The 25,590-nt window shown below is 38.4% G+C and overlaps 1 protein-coding gene across 1 annotated transcript in view; it reads right to left on the bottom strand.

Annotated features, from left to right (window-relative positions):
• Positions 1-25,590, bottom strand: part of ADAMTSL1 (ADAMTS like 1) — a 259,610-nt gene that overhangs the window by 90,223 nt on the left and 143,797 nt on the right. Inside the window, exons 12-13 of the mRNA XM_088130277.1 lie at positions 15,852-15,999; positions 10,077-10,161 (exon numbers count right to left, since the gene is read on the bottom strand). Coding sequence (XP_087986403.1) covers positions 10,077-10,161; positions 15,852-15,999 — 233 coding nt within the window. The remainder of the gene's footprint in view (positions 1-10,076; positions 10,162-15,851; positions 16,000-25,590) is intronic.

The raw sequence follows: 25,590 nt of genomic DNA, 5'->3' as shown, positions 1-25,590 counted from the left end.
GGGTGTCCGTGAGGGGAGGGAGTCAACAATTCAAGATGGCAGCCTTGACTGTATGATTGAAACCCACCTCTTTTTATGGGCATCACACCTGCCATATTTGGGTGGCCACCAACCTGTCATTTCTGAGCACATGAAAAGCCCCTGTGTCTTAAAGGGACAGTTACAAATGAAGTCCACTTTTAATTAATCACCTACTCTGTATCTCTTATGAGCATCTAGGACCTCTGCAGTTACAGACTTTACATCTGCTCCTCTTAAGAAAAAGGTGTGGTTTGTGAGAAGGAGCATATTATGTATTAGTAAATTTAATCTGTAAAAGAAAAGCTTGTTTACATCTATTCTTAATTTGGAGGATAGTATCCCCAAAGCATCTAACCAATGTAAAATTATCTAGCAGTAAATATTACCTTTTTCCAAACTTCTTTTATATTTCTCTGATAACTGGAGGATCTAAACTGGTATAAGGCAGGGACTGCCAGGTAAGTTTGTAGGGGTTACACTGTGTTTATGAGTTTAGAACTGTGGAATAAGACGTTTTACAGTCATTCTAATAAATCAAAATAAAATGGCTGGTAATCATTTTCCTTTCCAGTGACAGGTTTTTGATGACTATTCAGGGTACAGATTGTGGAAAACTAATGGAGTGGAAATTAAATATTTGATTACGGCACATTAGGAAGGATGCAGTCTGGATTAAATTGTCCTCTAACGTGCAACTAAGTTACTTAAGAAAAACATTCTGTTGGCACCAGTTCTCCTTTTCCTAGCACGATGAGCAGAAATATGCTCTTCGTAGTTAACCTACCCCATTTTAGGAAGTTCCCAAGCAGGTTTGGTCAAATAGGTTATTCAAAAAGTTAGCTTGATAATTCTTTACAGCCAGGATGAGGGAAAGAGGCCACACTGACACCAGGAAGGGAGAGTAAAGTTTCTGACTGTGACACGCTGGAAAGCGTACAGTGCCTCTATGAGATATGACAAGACAGTGTTTCCCTTCCTACAAAGGAATGGAGCTCCAGCTGGCATCTGCAGCCCCCAGATGTTGTTAGTCAGCAGCTCCCATCATGGGAGACCGAGACTGGGGCTGTTCAGAGTCCAACATCTGAAAGGCCACATGTCCCCTATGCCTGCAATAACAGAATGTCCACATTCATTTTCAACATTCAGAATTAACTTGCTCTGGATGTTCTCCTGCTGAAATATGGGTCAGATTCAAATAATCCTTTTCCAATGTAAGCAATATGGTCTCTATTTGACATATGTTGACAGTGCTAAATTCCCATTGTATGCTGAAGGGTAATTAGAGTTTGCTAAATACAGATTTAGAAAAACAGTTTAATAATGGAGTAAAGGTGGCAAGAATCCATAAACCAGGCTTCCAAATTAAAATAAATAAAAATAAATTCAATTGTATATCTGGGACTTCTGTTATAAATGAAGGGACATATGAAATATACAAAAGAAAGAATAACTTGAACTTAATATTTACATCCTGCTTATAAAAATACACATACATAATTATTCTCCTGAGGAGTACTTTGGCCCACTTTAATAATAACTCTCTGGATTTTATGTCTGCCATGCCAGCTTTTTGTGCCAGTGACACGTTTTATGACATAAAAGTATCTCTCGTTTCAAAGATGCCATGAATCCATTTTTTAAAGAAAGCCAATATAACTTCTTATTAATATTACAGCATAGGTTTCTTAAAGCTAAAGAAAGTTTCACATTCATACTTTAGTTCTGGTAGATACACATAAGCAAGTGACTGTGCATATTTCTGGACTTCCGATGTCTGGTGAAGAAGGAAAGAGAGCATCATTTTATGTGAGAGGCACGTCCTTCAGGTGCCTACCTTCTCTTTCACTCACCAGCAATGAAGGCAGAATAATGAATGACGCTTTTATGGTCAGTGACAATGCAAGGGCTAGATGGAGGGACTGGGGCATCGGGGGATCAATAAAGTCATGACGGAGACTTCTGGTGTTGATGCCTCTCTTTACTTTCCTCCAATCCTGTGGACTAAATTGCTCATGTCGATAGTTGAATGATCAGTGATTTATGCCCACAGATTTACAGTTTGCCTTGGGAACTTGGAGATAGTATTATTTTAACATGGTGCCCCGTAAAATGGAGAAGATGCCTCCCCCTCTGTCATCTTGAGCTAAGAGCTCTACTCCAGATAACGAAGAAGGGAGGCTGGATGACCTCATGCACTCTATTGAAACCCTGGACAGGGAGGAGGGGCAATGCCTCCCTCCCCAGATTCTGCCAGATTAGATTGAACTATATTGACCCGTGATGTATTACTATCCCAAAAGGAAGAAACAAGCAGCTCTGAATTAATATTGAAATTTCTGTCAATTTCTAAACAGATGGAAAGATTTGCCCATCTGAAAAATGGCATATCTGGGGTCCATGGAGATCCTAAAACTGTGAATGCTGAAGCTCTTAAATGTATAAAGATTTGGAAACCTTGAAGAGATGTTATTTCTCCTGAAATCAGAATTCTTAAAAGACAAGAACAATTTCTTGACAAACTCATTACAAATTTGCAAAGTGAGCTATTTAAAGTACATGGGTAACAGAAGCAGCTTAAAAATGATCAATTTATCTCTGGATGCAGAGCAGCAGCAGCTTTTGTTAATTTGCATGGAAGAAGGTATTCAGGAAACCTCACTGCCAGCTGTTCTTAAACTTGAGATTAAGAACAAGAGGCAATCCCTCATGAAGATCTGCCCCATAACTGTTAAATGTTTAAGTCCTGTACCAGAGGTCACCTTTTATAACTTAAAATAGCATGAAAGAAAAATAATGATTTACCCAGATCTTCCTCTGAAAGTGCTAAAGTTAAGAAAAGACTTTGATTTGGAACATACACTGGCAAAAAACAAGAAAGTAAATACTTTTTTTTTTTTTAAATCTTCTATCTTCTTTTTTGGAGAAGAGATTTAAAAAAAATTACACATTCATTTACTACTGTAGAATTATTCTTATTAGCTGTCCTTATTTGATGAATAAGAATCTTGCCCTTTTTTCTTCTTCTCCCCCCTCCTTTTAGCAGTCATTGCTACTATTAGAGAATAGAGTTGGGAAAGAGGGGAGGCAGTAACCTAAGCCAAACTGAAGGTTTGAACTTGAGTTATTTTTCCTTTTATTTATTATTTTTTTGCTTTTTAAAATATTGGTACAGTTAGGTATTTTCTTTTTTTATCACTTTTTGTATTTTTGTATTATGTATAATATCTTTTAACTTAAATCCATATTCATTATTTAAATGTGTTTTTTTTAATGTATTGATACTTACACTCACTACAGTATGAGCTGTCTATAATGCTGGGAAAATGACCTTGAGAAATACTTTGGAGACATGACACATAAAGTAATCAGCTGGAATGTAAATGGACTCAGATTTTAAAAAGGGACAAATTTGTAAACTGGAAAAAATTACAGCCAGATATTATTTGTTACACAAAATCTACCTAAAGGACAACTTGAGAACTGGGACTTGGACTGGAAAAACCTGTATTAGTGAATGCTCAAATAAAGCATGTGGGGTAGCTCTTAAGTTTAATAGCAATTCTAAAATTGATGTGGAATATGAACATGGTGACTGTGAAGTGTCCTTGGCAATAAAGATAGCTAATGTCATTGTTGCTCTGATCACCTTTTATGGTCCTGCCAAGAACACTTCTGAAATATTTCGAAGATGTTTTTCTAATTATATTCTGCAAATGATTAACACATTATTAATGCTAGTGATTTTAATTTAATTTAGATAGAAATAATATAAGAAATCATTACCTCTTCTCAAAATTGGAAAGTATTGCAAGTATACACATTAACAGATATTTGGCATTTTAAACATCAAAACACAGAGAATATCACTTTCTTTTTTCATGCACATTAAAATTGTTTTAGGATAGATTATTTTTTATTTCTCCTGCTTTGACGGAGCAAGTTGTAGATTCCTCAGTAGGCCCCATTGCAATCTCAGACCATGTTCCAGTGACTTTCATTCTGAAACTTAAAAACTATGACTTAATCTATTCCAGCTGATTGAACACGTCTCCTATAAGTGACTCTTCTTTGTGGAATATATCAACAAGGACATTTGTTCTTTTTTTAAAAATAAATTAGGGCTCTACTAATATGCTAATCCTTTTGGATGCATTTAAGGCATTAATTCATGGATCCATGATTGCTATTGACTCAGCAAAAAAGAGACTTAGAGATTCTAATTTTATACAGCTGGAAAAGATAGTTAAAGACTCACTTTTGTCATATGCCAGAAACCCCACAGATGAATCAAGTATTTTTATCACCTAAGTTTTAAACTGAAGCTACTATGTTCAGAATACTTTGACTATTCCCTGAAATGCCTTAATCAGAACTACAGTACTGGGAATCAGAAAATTATTGGAAAATTATTGGCTTATTAGTTGAAACAACAAAATCAACTAAATTTTATATCTGAAATTCAGGTCAGCAATGACAGACTCTATTAATCACAAGTTTTATGTTTTTTAGACTCATTACATAAATTGGTGACATCTGTAAATGAACAGCAAATTATTAATTTCTTGAGAAATTTTGAAATGGAAGAGGTTTCTTAGGAAAATAAAAATAAACCGGCACAACCATTAGCATTACAAAAAATTACAGATCCAATTCTATGTATGAAATGGCAAAAAGCCCTTGAACCTGATGGATTTACAGTTGAATGGTACAAAACCTTTATAGACTTATTGGCACTTAGATAGTTAGAAGTATATAATCAATCATTTAACTTCTGTACATTTCCTTTATAGTTTTATGAAGCTTATATGACACTAAGTTCCCATGACAAAGATCCTACTACATGGGCATGTTATAGATTAATATCTCTGCTTAACATGGATGCTAACATATTAACTGCAACACTCATCAGGAGACTACAGAAAGTAATAGTCCTTAATCCATTTATCTTAGTCTGGATTTATAAAAAACACCCAAGCATCTGATAATATCCATTTGGCAATGGACCTCACAGCAGATCAATTGGAATCAGCTGTTCTAATTTCATTGGACCCTGAAAAGGCCTTTGATGTAGTTCAAATTGAATTTATGAACCGTTTTCTAAGAAGACATGAATTTCCTATTTATAGATTCCTATTAGAAATTAGAATTTACAATATGTACAGGCTCCATAAAATACTTGAGTTTATATTTTTCTCAAAACGTATCACAATATATTGAATTAAATATGTCTAAATATATAGATGCAATTTCAGTAGATATAATTTCATGGTGAAAACTTCTATTGAGGCTTTGGGTTAATATTAATGTAATTAAAATTAATATTACATCAAGTTTAATATATATTTTAAGAGAGAAATTCTATATAGTCACTAGGAGTTGACACCAATCAAATTTAATTCCTATCAGATATTTTCCATGGATAGAGAAACTTATGAGGAAATGGTTGTGGCAGTCCAAACCCGTTATTTTTGGCCAGTTGAGGTTGCCTTACAATGATGGCAGCTTTTACCTATCAAATTTTCTATTGTACCACTGGACTTCCATTTTAATATCTATACTTTTCTAGGATTAGAACTTTTTCAACTATTGTGCTTTTGGGGCTTCTTTGGAGAGCAAGTGCATAATCCACTTCAAAACTTGGCAAGTTTAGTGATTAAATAGGGATCTTTATTTCTAGCCTTGAAAGCTGCTAGACATATTTTGGTTCTTAATAGGTAAGTGGTTAAGTTTTATTCCAGAATCACCTGAGGAATTAACGTGCAATAACTCAAACTTCAAGATAGCAAAGAAGATCTTCTGTTGAAATGCCTGGGCCAAATAAGGGATACCTGAAACCAGATGATTCATAATGGTTGTTTTAGAAAAATAAAAAAGTGCAGAAGAAAAAAAAATTTTTTTTGCAGTTTTTACCTTTTGTAGTTTGTATTAGTTTTATTTGTATAATGTAATTCTTAATAAAATTATTACAAAAAAATTTATAATGGTTGTTTTAAAGACTTCTAGAGATTGCATTCTAAGTATAATTCACCTATAGCAATATATTCAGTATATACAATTGAAACATGTACTGACCGAGTAGATGCTTTAACAGCCTTAGAAGTATCTACAATGCTAGAATCCTTCGGAGATGGAGTACTTGAAGCGAAACCAACAATTCAACTTTATAAGAAAGGCTAGCATTAACTACATATCTGAACTGTGAAATGAGGAATTGGAAAATCCAATTTAAAAAAATCAGATGGTCCAGATTTTAAGAAATGTAAAGCATATTTATGACTTAAGAATGAAATTAATTCATTTGAACATATTGGACCTTTTAAGGAATTATTTAAAAAGTTGGACATCAAGATTTTTTTGTGCTTAATTTGTAAGAAATGTAAAAGCTCTTTAACACATGTGATTTGGTCTTGTCTGGCCATAGCTTTGTTTTGGTTTCAAATTACAGCATATGTTAACACATATGAAAGAAATATAATAATTAAACAGGTAAATGTAATGTTAAACAATATTCCTAAAACATGGATTTTTGTCATTTTATGAAGAGCTTGGGCTCTGAAAGCTTGGGACTCAGCAAAGAGGATAATCCTACGTAAAGAAAGTTATTCTCCTGATAGTAAGGAATGGTTTCAGGAAATATGTGTGTTGTCCATTTTTTTTTTTAAAATGATGTCCTAAAAAGATCAAGCAATATGTTTCCATATGATCTAGATTTAATGATAAGCTTAGGAACTGAGTTAATTCTATTTTGATAATCAATGCATTATTATATGGATCTTTATCCCTCTTTCTTTAACCCCCCATTTTTAAATTATGTTTAATCTATTTAATCACCACCAATGTGCACAGATTCTTTTCTCACTGTATAACCACTGCTGCCTTTTTTCTGTAGTTATAATTGTTTGTATTCCACTTTTAAAAAATAATTTTAAAAATAGTCAAGAGGGCAGCTGCAAGTACAAGAACGAAGCCCTGCCCCCTTCTGCAGGCATCACACACATGATAAAGGGCTGTGGCTTTGATTATGCAGTTGTGGCCACCATCTTGATTTTTTGACTCCCCCTCAGACATTGTAGTGAAGGGACATAATCAAGAGCTCCATGGTCTATCCTCTGCTTTCAGATAAAGCCAGATACATCATGGGCCTGCGTGTGCACCAGAAAACAAAATTTGCTGGGCAGGCAATTGAGGCTGCCATGGAATATAATGTCAAATTTAAAGGATTTTCCTTACTATGCATGGTAGCAAAACCTACCATCCAGACATGACTTTTGTGATATCCAACCAATGAAGGTGTGGATGCTGTGAGTGGCTGCACATCTCCACAAGCAGGGTCCATTTAGTAAAATTCATTACGCTAGAAAAAAGATTTTTAAAATGAAATGGTGTACAAACGTATCTTTGACAGCTGGTAAAAAAGCAGGTTTTGGCTAAACATGAAGAGAAATTTCTTAATTGCAAGAGTCAGTGTAACTGTGGTGACATCATAATGCACACATTGCAATTATGTACTTGCATCACAGCATCTGACACAAGTATATAAGTTGTGGCATTTGCAGGATGACATCACCATGTATGTATTGTCGTTTGCCCTCTTTTCCTGATCCTACAGATGCCCATGGCAAGAGCTTTTTGAAGGTGGAAGGAGATGGCCCCAGGAGGCAAGGTTCTTCTTCACTGGAAGTATAGAGAGAGAGGCTGGGCAACCATTTTAAAACAGATGATATGGTGTTTTCGGTTGAATTTTGGACAAGGTAACCTCCACGTTTCTAAATAAAAGAAGAATATTGTGGATTCTCTGATTTCAGAATCCATCACATATTTTCTTCCCACTCCCAACTTCCAACTAAAGTCTCCGTGAAATCTTGTATCACCCCATGTACACCATACTTCCTCTGACAGTTTTTCTTTTTCTCTGACACCCCCCCCCCACCATTTATGCAGTGAGAGTTTTCTATTATATAAAACCTTTCTTGCTGCCCCACACTCCTCTGAAGTCAATTCAAGAGCAGGAAAAGGATAATATTTATGCACAACGGAAGATTCTCTGATCAAAATAATTGCTCTTATGGAAACTAGGAGGAAAAATTCCTTTAAGTCAAGAGAGCCTAGTGACACTTCAACTGCTGATGAGAAAAAAAAAGTTTTCTAATAATTGGAGGAAAGAAATTCTGAAATATTTCCTAGTATAGTCATAGGACTCACAGCCTCACTGGTTTTAAAACTGCCCCAGACAGATTTATGAGGTGTATTATACGATGCATTTAACTCTGATGGCTCAGTTATGACCTGTAATGGTCAGGAAAAACTTGCTTCCTGCAACATTTCTGATCCTGGCTTTCTGAGGAATCTCAGAGTTGTCCAAAGCAGAGATGAGATTTTGAACAACAGGAATTCTCACAAAGGTGACTTTTGCCAGCTAACGGAAATTTCTCCTGGAAAGGCTTAACTGACTGACTCCCCTTGGTCTACCTCTCCATATTATTGCAACCATATGCATACAAAGAGTAGGGATTAGATTCATTATGATTCATAACACTGTAATATGTGTGTGTGTGTGAGAGAGAGTAGTGCAACTTCAATGAAGCATGATTATGAGTTAATGAAGAAACGCTTTTCTAGGTGTGGCAATGTCAGTATGCCATAATAGAGAAATGAAATACTCTGTAATTTATGGTAGATCAAGTTGTGTAGAAAAAAGTCTGGGTTTTTTTGTAGGTACCTTTGGAAATAACTTTTTTGGCATGAGAGGAAATCTTGCAATAGTGCAGTAGAAGATCAAGCATACATGAAAGAGTCAGGATTGGATGTGTGCGTAAACACTGAGCAGTATAATATACAAAGATATATTCCAGATCTAAAATGTCATCATTCTGTAAAGTGAAATGTAGTGTTCTGATTATCCTTAAGGTCTTCCTCTAGAAGAAAATGAAAAGTGAATCAAATCCATATGTACATATGAGTTGAAAGGTAGAAATTGATCTTAAAAATACATTCAATAGTCATTCCTATCTGCTTGCAGTTCTGTGCTTCTGATTTTTCTGAGTTGCTCCTTTAAGAACTGATGCCAATTTCATGATCTTGCAACACTGCATCAAAATACCATGAAAAGAAGACCTTCAAAAAGTTATTAAACTTTTTCAGAAAAAAACTGGTATTTTTCCCTTAGTCTTTTCCTTTAAAGGTTTTTTGTCCTCCTCAAATCTGGCTGCCACATTTCACCTGGCATACCAGTAGATATTCACCCTCCTGAAACTTTATCCTAGACCTTTTCCACTTGTCCTTTCGAGTCAGTAGACTTTTGGTTGTTCTTTTCTTGACCTTGAGACATGGAGACGTTTGCTTCATGTTTACATAATGTTCGGTCTGACCTGAGAATCCCTGATTCCTGCTTTGCTAAATAAAGTTCCCCAAAGTTCCCCAGTTGGCACCCTGTTTGGTGCCAGTGTTGGGACTTTCAACTGAACATTGGAAATGGAGGAACGATGGCTACCTGATGAACTATATGAGCTCAGAAAAACCCACAATACAGTTCTTGAATTTTTCTCAACTATATGCTTGAGGACTGAAATTCCTCACAGCTGAATGTAACATCTAAATCAGCTCTTAGTAGGCCAAAATGAGAGAGAGACTTTTTAAAGTTACATGAATGATTTAAACCTAACATGAAATTTAAAGCATATGGCCACATGAGAAGTTTGTACTATTCAAACAACTAAACCAAAATAAAAGAAGACACCAACATTTAGGAGAAGTACATTAGGTATAAATGAAAAAAGCTGCTACAAGAGTAAAGACCTCTAAAGATAACATTTCCATGAATTAACTACCCAGTCACAAAACTATACCATACTGATTGTGATTTAATTCTTCATAGACAATATGCATTAGTAAGGATGATACAAATTGGGCAGGATTTTGAAATCCATAAAGAATACTTTAGCTCCAGGTATCTGTAAGTCTATTTCACATTGTAATTCATACATCATAAATAATTGTAATGTGCTGCTTGGATCCTCAAGTGTCATGATTCCAGCCAATTATGTTTTAAGACTTACGTTGGTTCTTCAGATACCACTGTTCCTTCTTCCAACTCCTGGGCTTGCTTGTACCATGGCAGTTTAGCTTCAATAGGAAGTTTCTCTAGGAAAATAATAATAAGGAAATAGGAAACATGCAAAAATAATGTACTTCTGAAAAACTTAATCCACTTTTGTAATTTATCTAAAGGGGAATTATGTTGCTTCTATTCCATATTTGCTGAGTATCTGCCAATCCAATCATTAGTGTTCACAGAAAATGCTTGCATAGTATAAAGCTTCCTGAAATGTTATTTCACACAACCATATCTAAATTTAATAAGATGAGCCTTCTGCCTATGCATTTAACAAATGAGCCTTCTGGCTATGCATACTGCCCTCTGCTCTCCTTCTACAAGGGATACAGGAAAACAAGCACTTCTTCAATTAACTGTAGTTTCCTATTTCATCTAAATCAGAAAAGTATGGTTAATAATTTTAGAAAAGGTCAAGATGTTAAACCAACTTCAAAACATAGGCAAATTATAGTTAATTGTAGATTTCCTGCTTTAGAAGATGGATACTATACTTAATTCAAAACTGCCTAATTTATTTGATTGTGCAAAAGGAAAAGCATAGGGGTTGCATGTGAGCCAAAATATATGTTCCAGTCTTGGCTTATTCTGTGGTCTCTTCATGTTTGGCACAGTTCTATCAAAGAAATTTACGGGCTTCACATTGCCCGTATACTTCCCAGTATGAAAGATGCAGGTTTTCTCTTTTAATATTGGTTCAATATATCTGGAAACCTCCAGAACAGGGAAGACGATTATTACTAGTGATGGGAAGTACACAAGTATACTTTTCTTTGAAACATACAAAGCGATCCCAAGTTAGTAGGCCTATGTAGCTCAGCACTGCTTGGTCGAGGGTGAAAAAAAATGGCAATAACTTTTACAGTTTATAAAAAGAGTTCTGCTATATTCCACTTTGATAGCTTATTATGAAATAGAAGAAAATGCAGATGTGATGAGTGATGGTTCAACAAACAGAAAACTAAAATTGTTCAGTGATGCCCTTCTAGTCAGAGCTTATCAGTTCATCAGCATTGTGGATTCAAAGACTAAGCTGAGTAGTTTTACTGTCATTTTTGAGATACAACAGTGCTGTTCTGTATCTTTCCCCTCCAAGATCAGTATCAGAGAAATGCATTAAAAGTATCTGACAAAATACTCAGTTGAGGAGCCAAATTATGTTCTCATAGGAACATAAATCTGAATTCAGCTATAGAGCTGCACTGGCCCTTGAAGGTCAAAGGAAAAAGGTACGAAAATCAACCCATAGCAAACTGACAATCACAATCTAAAGGAACATGAAATCACCTGAATTCAGGGGGCTGATGGGTTATTGTACTATTTGTAAAGCCTCTGACAATACCATGCTGTAAATATTTTATTATGCACTTATGTTTTCTCCTTTGACTTTACTAAACCACCAAAATCTTTCATGGGACCCTCTTCTTTTAAACTACTCAAACAATAACTTTCCTGTCAAGACTGATTTAAGGATTAAATGTAGCTGCACTAATTTATTAGAGGACCCAATACATTTAATTGACACTGACTAATGGATCCTTAGGATTGGAATTGGAGCTTTGAGTCCATGCAGAAAATGACATGCATCCTGAGACACTTCTGAACATTCCTTCCCCCCCTCAAATCTGCCATGTAGGCTCTTTCAAAGTGAAATTAAATACATGACAGAAAACAGTCTGAAGTGAAAATCATCAATCTTAGACTTGCATGAAGGCATACTTCTCTTTAGTGCAGGATTGGGGAACTGAATTTGGTTGAAGGGCTAGACTCACACTTCAATGAGCAAGACAACATCAGACCACTCTGTTACATCATTTAAGCCTGCTTCTTAGCATCACCCTTTTGTTCATGAAAAGGACACAGGGAACTATAGTTTCCCAACTTCTCCTCTACACAGGAGAATGTGGAGGATACGTGCTAAGCAAACTGGATCCACACAGCAAGATTCCTACTGGGGAACAGAGGAGTGGCATGCTTCTTGTATGGCTTATATTTCTCTTTTGAGGGAGAAAGGCAGAGCGTTATAGGAACGTTTGTTAGCAGAAGCCCAGTTGAGCAACAGGAGATGGTGGAGTTAGAGGAGAGATGGGACTTTGGGTGAGGCAGAGAATTCTTGCTTGAGGTGCCATGGTCAGACTAGTCAACCGTTAAGGCCTGGTTAGGCCCTTGGGACAGAGTTTCTCTATCCTTGCTTCAGTGCTTGAATTGGGGTGATTGATCAAGGATGCAATAAATAAACAAATACATATATAAAATTGGATACTTTATATGCAGGATAGATCTGTTGTAGAAATGTACATTTACCGTATGGAAGTAGCCAACCTATTTATTCTTATTTAGGTGTCCCCCTCCCCCCCCGACACAGAAAGTGAATATTAGAAAAGGAAATTAATAGGAAGCAAGAATTCATATATATTCTAAATACCTATCTTTTTGTACAATCTTTTCAATTCCTTGAACTACCAACTGCAATTCTGGCAATGTATAATGGCTATCAGCTGTAATCCTATTTCAGATTCTTTTTGATTAATTTCTTCTGTACCAAGTTTACAGGCAGGAGAATGAGAGAAGTAATAGAGTAATTATAAACTGATTCTCAAAAACTGCTTGTCAGATTTCTACTTAAATATATTTAGTGGTATTATCTGATGACATATATGTGTGGCAATATAGCTTTTAGCGTAACTTATATTTGATCAAGTTCATTAACTAAAATATATAGAGAATTATTTCTGTTTATATACTATTATATTTATTTTTATGGTAATGGAATACAGCCCTTGCTTTTTTTTATCCTGTAAAAACATTATACAGCTTTCTTTAAAAAAAAAATGGTGCCTTCCTGCCATGTGATGCTTGTAAAATACCAGATGTATAGTATAAATATTGGGAATGGTGAGGGCCTGCAGAGAGGAGAGCTTATATTTTATTCTGCTTATAAACTGACAGTATTAAAACTGGATATTGAATAGTTAAATGATTTTGCCTAGTTTTAAAGACAGAATAGATTCAGGAAGTACATTTGTGAACTATTAAAATGGTTAATATTCTTAATATTCCCTTTTAATCACTTCTACCTAATATCCAGGTAAAGTTTTCAAAATGTAGGTAAGAAGCAATAATGGGGCTAAAAAAATAAAATCAATCATAAATTTTCATGTTAGTAAATTCCCTGTAAAACATAAAAAGTCTTTGCTCAGTCAAAATATAACCACCAAGAGGAATTCATGGAAAAAACATTTTACAAATATGGATATAGCCATAACTACGAACCAGACATTGTTCCATAGAAGCAGACAAGCTGGGATCTGGGAGTGTCAAATGTAAGAGCCTCCATAACTGTTGGAATCATGGAGTTGGAGGAGGCCCAAAAGGTTATGAGCTAACCTTCTGATAATGCAGGGATCTGCTGCATCAACATTTTTGATATCTAGAAATCAGGCTTTAGATCAAAAGCTTCTAGGAGCTACTGCATAACCTTCTCAGAAAGTCTGTTCCACCATCAAATTAAAAATGTTTTGAATTATTCAAAATGTTTGATGTGGATACCAGCTTGCCCAGAAACTAATTTGAAATTTCTGGACAATTCAAGGCTCTTACCATCTTTGTCATTCACTTCTGGATATGTAACACCAACACTGTTAGCTTTACTTCAGTCATGATTACTTCCTCACAAAAAATGAGAATACATTTCAGAATGTTAACTAGGGATGATTGGGCTTGTAATTAAATAAACCGGTGCTGTCTTATCACAAGTTCCCTATGGAAACAGAGAGGTAGTCCTAGAATCCGCAATGTTGTTTGAGGGAATATTCTTGATTTCCATTGCAGATGGATTGTCATGTTATATGTAGGACACAAATAAACCAGTGCTGACATCTTATACTGCTTTCTCATGTGATCCCACTAAAAGACGTAGCCACTTTAGGTGTTGCAGACAGGTGCTATATTTGCATTCCCATGTGCTCCAAAGCACTTTTTGGAGATAGAATTTGAAGTCCTGTGCTTACCAGTTAATTGGTGTGTACTAAAAACCTGTACAAGGCTGACAAAGCCTCTACCACTGTCAGCCTTACTAACACACAATTTCCTATTCGTTAAACAAAACTAAATTGTTTGTTAAATAAAAGATGCAAGAAGCAATTTATGTCAATACATCCCTCCCCATTGAATTCAGATTAAAAAAGATGTCTTGTAGGGACAATTTCCTGTTCTATTTTGTACATTTTAACTGATTTTACTTTAATTTCTAGAATACTGTATTATTTGTATGAAGTTCATATAGTTATTACTTAAACAATAGAAATGAACATGGGGAAGCCCTTCTCTACAGGCTCAGAAGGACCTTTTAACAAGAAAACTGCAGTCAATGTTAATATTTTGTATATTTTATATATATATAAAAATTGTATCATACCTTATATTAATTTTTATGCCCCAAATTCTTAAACTTTAACTTATAATTTTACTTGTATTGTTATATGATTTTATAGCTTGTTTTATTTTTAGCTTTTCTTTTGTTTTGCTGGTTCAATGACTGCAATAAAATGACTGACTGACTTAGTGTTTTGGATAGATACAGTGTTTCCATAAGCAAGAATTAAAGGATTTAGTAATGCTGGTGCTAATACTAATAGTTTTTATAGCAGTAGCCATACATACAATATGGATGGAGGCTTTTATGATTAAAAGAATTACAGAACATTGCAAACGATATTTCTGTGCAGCTAATTAGCCCCTTAAAGCAGAGATGCGCAAACTGAGCACCAAGTCAGGAGAGAGGGTCTGCCTCCCCAACTACCCTGCAAAACTTGTAACTGAATTGAAATGCTTTAATGTGACAGAAGCTTAAAATTATTCAATACGTGGAGAATAATACTAAGCGTATTTACTTAATTTAGATCAGTTCGAGTCACATTCAGCTTCAATCTGAGCCTGGCTTACTTCTTTCTATTCAGTCAGTGCACTTTATGAAGTGATCACCAGTACAGCACCCACAAGCCAAATGCAACACCTGGACCAAAAAAAAAAAAAAAAAGGTGCTGCGCTCTCTACTGCAAAGGTGGATCCTGCTCTTCAAATAACCCTAAGCACAGCAACTGTAGTTTTCTCATCACACAGGGCTACAATAAGGGGTAACCTGATATTTATGCTACCACTAATTCCTGAAAGGTATTTATCACGAGAACTTATTTCCCCTTTCCACACAGCACTTGGCAGAAATTAGCAATTCACTTGCAGAACAAAATAGTGGCTAATGGATCAATACTTCTCAGCCAAAGGTCCGTGCATTAGTTCAGGAGAGAAGTGCTTACTGGAGCCTGAATTTAATTCTGGGGATATTATTAGCTAAACTCTTGACCAGTGGATCCACATCTGGTCAAGAATAATTTGTCCCTAATTTTATTACCAAAGTATATTAGCACTTTTACTTCCTTTGTGGTAATAGCATCTCCTTTTCTTCTGTCTTTCTTCCATAAAGATACCCTATTACAGACAAGTAGAGCCTATGTGAGTTCAGAGTGATTACATAGGCTTAGAGTTCCTGCCAGGAAATCTGTTTCTGTCAAAGCATGACAATCAGTGTTGGCTCAATAAATGAAGCCTAGGACATTAGCTCTCAACTACACAACCCAAACGTGCAATCATCCTCCCACTGGGGAAAAATGCACTTATCTTAAATAATTGCTTGCCAGGATTAGGTTGCACGGTAATTTACCTTTTGGCTTGTAGCATGGAGTAGGGACAATGCATTCTTCTTTGATGTGAGGTTTTGTTTTAGGACTGCAGCCACCAGTATGCATCCCTCGGTGATCAATGCACAGAACTACGCGATATCTCAAGCCTTGGCCACATGTCACTGTGCACTGAAAGGAAAACCACAATCAATTATTTCCATTAATAACCATGAATATGTTTGCTTCTCCATCCCTAACTGTCCACACAGAACAGAAACAGTTAGAACCTGAATGATACCATCAGCAGTCCAAATGCTTGGTTTGAGTGTAATTGGCTTTTGATATCAACTGCCAATCCCATGTAACCTTGTTTGTAATAATACTGTGGAAAACAATTCTCAGTTGAAAGAAAGAGAGTTTACTTTTGAAATACAGTAGCTTTCTATTGAGAAAAGCATTTTAATGAAAGTTATATGGGTAGTGTGTGGAGTTTGTGCATTTATTTAATCACACAATGGCCGCAAAATGGCGATGAATGTTCTGTCTTTCACTGAACCGTGAGTCTCCAGGAGTCTGCAGTCTCCCCAGCTTCCCAAACTTCAATTAAATCCAAAGGAAGACATTATGATGGAACTCCTCCTGCTGGCCTTTTTCAGACTGGGAAGTGTGGTAGCCATGGAGGTTTCAGATTGATGGAAAGATGCATGTAATGCATTACTGTTCCCCATTACTTCCATCAATAAAATAATCTTCAAAATACTGCCAAGAGAAATTGAAAAGAAATTCTCAAGCATCCTGAAAGGAACTAATAAAAAAACCTAGACTTCTCTTTTGCCAGGGAGAAAGCCTTTCAGATATTACAAGGCAGTTTTTAGTGCAGCATTTCTTCTTATATATTGTCCTTACTTTCTGGTGGTTCTCTTCCTCTCTCTCTTATTGATCAAATATTTCAGCATATACTTTTTGGCCTACAGCCTCCTAAAACTCTCCATCACATAGGCAAATCAGTGTATTATTAACTTATATACTGCAATCAGAATAAATTCTTGGCAGTTTACATAATATAGACAAAATTAAAACATCCACGATTAAAATTAAAATAACAATGAGAAACAATTAAAGCAAAATCAACCATCAAATCCAATTAATCAATAATAAAAAGGTTTAACCTCACTAGTATGCTCTATGGAACGGTGCCATCTTCAGCATCTTCCTGAATTCAGTCAGGGAGGGGGCCAGTCTGATCTCCATTGGGAGGTTGTTCAGAGAGCTAGTGTTGCTGCTTAAAAGCAGTGCCTCTTTATTTCCTGAAAGTGAGGACCTAAGAGTAGTTTCTCCTGGGATGATCTAATAGATCAGGGTGATTCTCTATCTCCCTACATTGATATAGATCTTCAAGAGCTCCAACAGCATTTAATAAAACATATTCACTAATGACAATCAAATATATATTTTATAAATACCAGTAACAAGAAAGGGTAGTCTAGGATCAGATGTAATATTTTATAATACAAAGTGCTTTATAAAAATAGTAATATCAATTTACTTAAAAGAAATATTTCTGGATACAGAGGATTATTCCATATTATTCATCAAAAGGACAACAACCTAAATGTTTATTTCTGATACAAGTTAGAATAAATTCCTTTTTCTGAGAAAACTGAAATGTGCATATGATATAAATAAATATGTAAGTATCTTTTGAGTGGAAGCTTCAGGATTACCAGTACACTGTTCAAATAGAATTATAGAAAAGCTTATGATTATGTCAACCATGTCAAGCTGAGGAATGTGCTTCATAAAATGGGAATCCCAAAACATCTAATTGTCGTAATATGAAATCTAGACACAGGATAGAAACCACAGTCTGCATGGAACATGGCAAAACAGACTGGCTCCAGATCGGCAAAGAAGTGAGACAAGATTATATATTCTCTCCTTATGGAGTCAGCCTATCTGCTGAATATATATTGAGGGAGGCCAGATTGGAAGATGAGTGTGATTTTAAAATTGGCAGAAGAAACATCAATTACTTGAGCTTTGCTGAGACTTTGCTGAAAATACAAACTAACAGCAAGCTTTAGTAACATAGGAACATAGTGAAAAAATGGGTCATTAAATATAAAGCAGGCACAGGTACAGCAACCTACCTTAGAACTGACAGTGAAGATGATGGACAACTTTTACCTTTTAGGATTGACTATCAAGAGTAAAGGAGCCAGCAATAAAAAAATATACCACAGACTAGCACTTGGTAAGGCAACGATGAAAGCCAATAGAGGCGAATATGTGTAGCTCAGGGTTGAACTGTGGAGTCCTTGGGGTTCTCTGAGCTTGGTTCTTTTCTTGCAAACGTTTCATTACCCGGCTAGGTAACATCTTCAGTGCTAAAATGGGATGGGGTTTGCTCTCTATTTATGTGCTGTGGCCTGCCTTGCCAGTGCTGGTGGGGGTGGGGGTTCATTTTGCTCCTCTGGTAGTTCCTTGATTAGCATCTGTTTACTGCTTGATTGTGTGCCTGGTGGTGACCTTTGCTTATCTGGGTGATGATTGCTGGTGAGGTGATTTTGTCTCTTCTAAATAGTATGTAGATGCTGTTTATCTCTCTGTGTTTGTTAATTGCTGCCTTGTCTGAATACCAGGCTTCCAAGAATTCTCTTGCATATTTGGATTTAGCTTGGTCTAAATAGAGAGCAAACCCCATCCCATTTTAGCAAGGAAGATGTTACGTAGCTGGGTAATGAAACGTTTGCAAGAAAAGAACCAAGCTCAGAGAACCCCAAGGACTCCACAATTATGAAAGCCTTAGGAAAAAATATTCAGCTTCCCTGATGTGCCTATACCTGCAAAGATCAGAATTGTGTGGACAATGATTGTCCCTGCAACACTCTAGAGAAGCGAAAGTTTGTTTATTTATCATATTTATATAGCTGCCCATCTCACACAAGGTAACTCTGGGTGGTGTACAACAATTAAAAAATAAATACATAAAAACAATTATACATAAAAAACTGTAAAAACACAAAACAGGAGAGGATAAAATTAATAAGGGAGCCATCGTAAAATCTCCCTGGTCCCCTAGGAGCCCCAGGCCTGATCACATAACCAGGTCTTGAGGGACTTACGGAATGTTAAGAGGGATGGAGCAAATCTCACTTCCTGGGCAGAAGATTCCACAAGGCGGGAGCTGCAGCAGAGAAGACCCCCCTCCTGGGAACCACCAAATGGAATTTTCTAGCAGATGGGATCCACAGCATGCCTTCTCTGCCAGATCTGATGGGATGGGCAGATGTAATTGGGGAGAGGCAGTCCCTCAGATAACTGGGCCCATACCATGAAGAGCTTTAAAGCTCAATACCAGCACCTTGAATTGGACCCGGAAGCAAACTGGCAACCAGTGCAGTTTGCGAAGCAGAGGTGTAACGTGTACCGCCCTAGAGGCACACACAACTGCCTGTGCCGCTGTGTTTTGCACCAGCTGAAGCTTCCAGATACTTTTCAAGGGCAGCCCCATGTAGAGCGCATTACAGAAATCCAAACGGGAGGTGAACAGGGCATGACTGACAGTGATTAGGTCCCTCTGATCTAGGAATGGGTCCAATTGGTGCACAACACGAAGCTGTGCAAAGGCCCTCCTAGCCACGACTGCCACCTGCTCTTCAAGCAGGAGTTGTGAGTCCAGGAGGACCCCCAGATTGTGCACAGGGTCTGTCTGGGGCGGTGCAACCCCATTTAGCACCAAAGATGGCATATCGGTAGCACCAGAAGGCCCCAGAACCCACAACCACTCAGTCTTGCCAGGGTTCAGTTGAAGCCTGTTTTTCCCCATCCAGACCCTCCCAGCCTCCAGGCATTGGGATAAAACACTCATAGCATTGCTTAATTCGCCAGAGGCAGAAATGTATAATTTGGTATCATCAGCATACTGATGATACCTCACCCCATGGCGATGGATGAGCTCACCCAGCAGCCTAGTGTAGATGTTAAATAGTAGGTGGGAGAGCACTGAACCCTGTGGCACCCCACATAACAGGGGCTGAGGGCGGGATCTCTCCTCCCCAACCACCACCAACTGGAATCAGCCCTGGAGGAAGGAGATGAACCAGCACAACACAGTGCTGCCCACCCCCAATCCTCTGAGCCAATCCAGAAAGATACCATAGTCGATGGTATTGAAAACCGCTGAGAGGTCAAGTAGGGCAAGGATGGATGCACAACCCCCAACCTGCCCTCACCAGAGATCATCCCAAAGCATGACCAATGCTGTTTCCCTCCCATACCAGGCCTGAATCCCGACTGAAAGGGATCCAGATAATCTGCTTCATCCAAGGTCCTCTGAAGCTGTTGTGCAACCATCTTCTCAATCACCTTCCCCAAAAAGGGGAGGTTAGATACTGGATGACAATTGTCCAGTATGGCGGGGTCTAGCGATGGCCTCTTGAGGAGGGGGCGAACCAAGGCCTCTTTAATTGGTGAGGGAACAACCCCCTCACTCAAAGATGCATTAACCATCACTAGAACCCACTTGCACGATACCCCCCAGGCTGCTTTCACAAGCCATGCCAGGAGGGGCATGGATCTAAAGAGCAGGTGGTTGAGCTCACAGTCCCAAGGACCCTGTCCACGTCCTCAGGTTCAACAGGTTCAAACCGTTCCCAGATAACAGGGCAAGACTCCCTCCCTAGGCACCTCCACTGGACCTGCAGTAAAGCCAGCGTCCAACTGAGAACGAATCTGAGCAATTTTATCCAACAGATGCCAAGAAAATTATTCCACACGTCCCTGCAAAAGGTTCTCTGAGCCATCCTTACCCAGGAGGGCTCGTGTCACCTGAAACAGGGCTGCGGGGCGGCTATCTGTGGATGCAATAAGAGCGGAGGAGTAATGACGCTTCGCCGCCCTTATCGCCACTAAGTAGGCATGAATAGCCACTCTAACCCGTGTTCAGTTGAGTTCATCCCTTGTTGAGACCAGCGACGCTCTAGACGTCTCTTCTCTTGCTTCCTCTCCCTTAGCTCTTCTGTAAACCACGGAGAGTGCTGGGATCCTCAAGGGGAGAGAGGTCACATGGGCGCAATCCAAAGCCTCAGCTGCCCCTTTATTCCAAGTGGCTACCAAGTCTTCAGATAGACTGTGCAGCAGACCAACAGGAGCAACCCCCTGCTTCCTCTGGAACCCATCTGGGTCCATTAGTCGCTGGGGGCAGACTGATCTAATAGGTCCAGCCTCCCTGTAGTGGATAGTGGTGCTAGGGAATCCCATTGTAATCAGGGTGTAATCTGACCATGACAAGGGGGACACCAAAAGCTCCCCCAATTTCAGATCACATAGCCATTGCTCTGACAGGAACGCCAGATCCGGTGTATGACCACTGTTCCATGTCGGGCTCTCGATGATTTGGGATAGGCCCATGGCCGTCATGGTGGCCATGAACTCCCAAGCCCCTGCAGACCCCATCCCTAGAGAAGGCAAACTGAAGTCCCCCAAGACCATAAGCCTGGGGAACTCCATTGCCAACCCAGAAATGGTGTCAAGGAGCTCAGGCAGGGAAGTTGCTGTGCAGCAGGGAGGCCAGTACAACAGCAGCAATCCCAACTGATCCCTAGAGCTGATCCCAACTGATCCCTAGAGCCCAACTTGACGAAAGGGTGTCACATCTGGTGACCTGTGGTGCAGCGCCCCTGAAAGCTGTAAGAGATTCCTGGATGACAATTGTTGGTCTTTGAAGGCAAAAGTTGTCTTTGAAGAAGCACAATAGAAAGAGTATTGATACTTTTGAATTTTGAATACTAATACTTTGATACTAAAGAAGACTCAAGAATATCATGAATAGCTAAAAAAAACCAAACGAATAGATCACAGAACACATCAATATAGAGTTGTCACAAATGACCAGGATTGACTCTCTTTTCATACGATTTTGAGAAATAACAATTTATTCTGAATGTTCTGGGATCATACTGTACTTTGGAATAACATTAAAACCAAATGAAAATGGAAACAAGATATAGAAGATGGCCTGAAGTATAAATGTGTCCCCTTCATGGATCACTGCCTTGTCGTGGCGAAGGGGCTTGCGTAACTCAGTGAAGCCATGAGCTATACCGTGCAGGGCCACCCAAGACGGACAGGTCATGACAGAGAGTTCTGACAAAATGTGGTCCACTGGAGAAGGAAATGGCAACCCACTCCAGTATCCTTGCCAAGAAAACCCCATGGACAATGTTAAAAGGCTAAAAGATATGATGCCGGAAGATGAGCCCCTCAGGTCGGAAGGTGTCCAATATGCTACTGGGGAAGAGCGGAGGGCATTTCCAAGTAGCTCCAGAAAGAGTGAAGCGGCTGGGCCAAAGCCGAAAGGACGTTCAGCTGTGGATGTATCTGGAAGCGAAAAGAAGGTCCGATGCTGTAAAGAACAATATTGTATAGGTACCTGGAATGTAAGATCTATGAACCAAGGCAAGCTGGATGTGGTCAAACATGAGATGACAAGATTGAACGTCGACATCTTGGGAATCAGCGAACTGAAATGGACGGGAATGGGTGAATTTAATTCGGGTGACCATTATATCTACTACTGTGGGCAAGAAACCCTTAGAAGAAATGGAGTTGCACTCATAGTGAATAAGAGAGTGGGAAAGGCAGTAATGGGGTACAACCTCAAAAACGACAGAATGATCTCAGTGCGTATCCAAGGCAAACCATTCAACATCACAGTCATCCAAGTCTATGCCCCAACCACTGATGCTGAAGAAGCTGAAGTTGACCGCTTCTATGAAGACCTACAACACCTTCTAGAACTAGCACCAAAAAAAGATGTCCTTTTCATCATAGGGGATTGGAATGCTAAAGTAGGAAGTCAAGGAGTAATCGGAATAACAGGCAAATTTGGCCTTGGAGTACAAAATGAAGCAGGGCAAAGGCTAATAGAGTTCTGTCAAGAGAACAAGCTAGTCATAGCAAACACTCTTTTCCAACAACACAAGAGACGACTCTACACATGGACATCACCAGATGGTCAATACCGAAACCAGATTGATTATATACTTTGCAGCCAAAGATGGAGAAGCTCTATACAGACAGCAAAAACAAGACCAGGAGCTGACTGTGGCTCAGATCATGAGCTTCTTACTGCAAAATTTAGGCTTAAATTGAAGAATGTAGGGAAAACCACTAGACCACTCAGGTATGACTTAGATCATATTCCTTGTGAGTACACAGTGAAGGTGATGAATAGATTTAGAGGATTAGATTTGGTAGACAGAGTGCCTGAAGAACTATGGACGGAGGTCCGTAACATTGTACAGGAGGCAGCAACTAAAACCATCCCAAAGAAAAAGAAATGCAAGAAAGCAAAATGGCTGTCTGATGAGGCTTTACAAATAGCTGTGGAAAGAAGGAATGCGAAAAGCAAGGGTGAAAGGGAAAGATATAAGCAACTGAATGCAGATTTCCAGAGAATAGCCAGGAGAGATAAGAAGGCCTTCTTAAATGAACAATGCAAAGAAATTGAGGAAAACAATAGAATGGGGAAGACTAGAGATCTCTTCAAGAAAATTGGAGATATGAAAGGAACGTTTAGTGCAAAGATGGGCATGATAAAGGACAAAAAGGCAGGGACCTAACAGAAGCAGAAGAGATTAAGAAGAGGTGGCAAGAATACACAGAACAACTATACAAGAAAGATCTTAATGTCCCTGATGTCCACGCTGGTGTGATCACTGACCTTGAGCCAGACATCCTAGAGAGTGAAGTCAAGTGGGCCTTAGGAAGCATTGCTAACAACAAAGCTAGTGGAGATGACAGGATTCCAGCTGAGTTATTTAAAATACTAAAAGATGATGGTGTTAAAGTGCTGCACTCAATATGCCAGCAAGTTTGGAAAACGCAACAGTGGCCACGGGATTGGAAAAGGTCAGTTTACGTTCCAATTCCAAAGAAGGGCAACGCCAAAGAATGCTCAAACTATCGCACAATTGCACTCATTTCACATGCTAGCAAGGTTATGCTCAAAATCCTACAAGCTAGGCTTCAGCAATATATGAACCGAGAACTACCGGATGTACAAGCTGGGTTTCGAAGAGGCAGAGGAACTAGAGATCAAATCGCCAACATTCGCTGGATCATGGAGAAAGCACGAGAGTTCCAGAAAAATATCTACTTCTGCTTCATTGACTATGCAAAAGCCTTTGATTGTGTGGATCACAACAAACTGTGGCAAATTCTTAAAGAGATGGGAATACCAGACCACCTTACCTGTCTCCTGAGAAATCTGTATGCGGGCAAGAAGCAACAGTTAGAACCGGTCATGGAACAACCGATTGGTTCAAAATAGGGAAAGGTGTACGACAAGGCTGTATACTGTCACCCTGCTTATTTAACCTATATGCAGAGTACATCATGAGAAATGCCAGGCTGGAAGAATCACAAGCCGGAATTAAGATTGCAGGGAGAATCATCAACAACCTCAGATATGCGGACGATACCACCCTAATGGCAGAAAGTGAAGAAGAACTAAAGAGCCTCTTGATGAGGGTGAAAGAGGAGAGTGCAAAAGCTGGCTTGAAACTCAACATTAAAAAAACTAAGATCATGGCATCTGGACCCATCAATTCCTGGCAAATAGAAGGGGTAGAAATGGAAGCAGTAACAGACTTCATTTATTTGGGCTCCAAGATCACCGCAGACGGAGACTGCAGCCATGAAATTAAAAGACGCTTGCTCCTTGGGAGGAAAGCTATGGCAAGCCTAGATAGCATATTAAAAAGCAGAGACGTCACCTTGCCGACAAAGATCCGCATAGTCAAAGCTATGGTTTTTCCAGTAGTAATGTATGGCTGTGAGAGCTGGACCATAAAAAAGGCCGAGCGCCGAAGAATTGATGCCTTTGAACTGTGGTGCTGGAGAAGACTCTTAAGAGTTCCCTGGACTGCTAGGAGGTCAAACCAGTCAATCTTAAAGGAAATCAACCCTGATTGCTCATTGGAAGGATCGATAATGAAGCTCAAGCTCAGATATTTTGGCCACCTAATGCGAAGAGAGATCTCTTTGGAGAAGACCCTGATGCTGGGAAAGATTGAAGGCAAAAGGAGAAGAGGACGGCAGAGGATGAGATGGTTAGATAGCATCACTGAAGCAATGAGCATGAAACTGACCAAACTCAGGGAGGCAGTGAAGGACAGGAAGGCCTGGCGCAATATGGTTCATGGGGTCACGAAGAGTCGGACACGACTTAACGACTAAACAACAACATAAATGTGTAAAAGGATATTATTATTAAAATGAAACATTATACTTTTTATTACATCATTTTACTATCAATAAAATGTGAGCTTTAAATAATCAGGGGTCATTATAAGTATTATATTCTTTGGCCTCATTATTATAGTTGATCAGTTGGTGTTATACCAGATAACTGGGCAGCTATCCAGTATCTCTATTTTCTTATTAAAGAGCACATTATAAATGCTAAAATCATTTTATTAGCAAGCTTGCCCATTTCGTGATTTGTAATTCAACTATATTACTTTTATTTGGTTATTTTTAAAGACTAGAAACTTACATTTCTCTGTTAAATACATTTCTGAATAGCATCCTATACTTCTCTTTTTTCTTTGGTTTTATCTTCCAATATGCTCAACCTTGAGAGAGAAGCCAAGGCCCTGACAATACAGTGAAGTGCCCTACATTGTACAGTAATACCTCGGTTCACAAACACTTCTGTTCCCGAACAATTTGGTTCGCGAACAGCAGCATTCGCAAAATTTTGCTTCCGTTCGC

The sequence above is a fragment of the Python bivittatus genome, unplaced genomic scaffold (assembly GCF_059951505.1).
Source record: "Python bivittatus isolate LINGU-HERP-01145 unplaced genomic scaffold, Pbiv_v1 ctg000850_np1212, whole genome shotgun sequence".
In the NCBI taxonomy this organism is placed as follows: domain Eukaryota; kingdom Metazoa; phylum Chordata; class Lepidosauria; order Squamata; family Pythonidae; genus Python; species Python bivittatus.
Note: the sequence above shows the minus strand (reverse complement) of the source record. Positions and strands in the feature narration are given on the sequence as shown.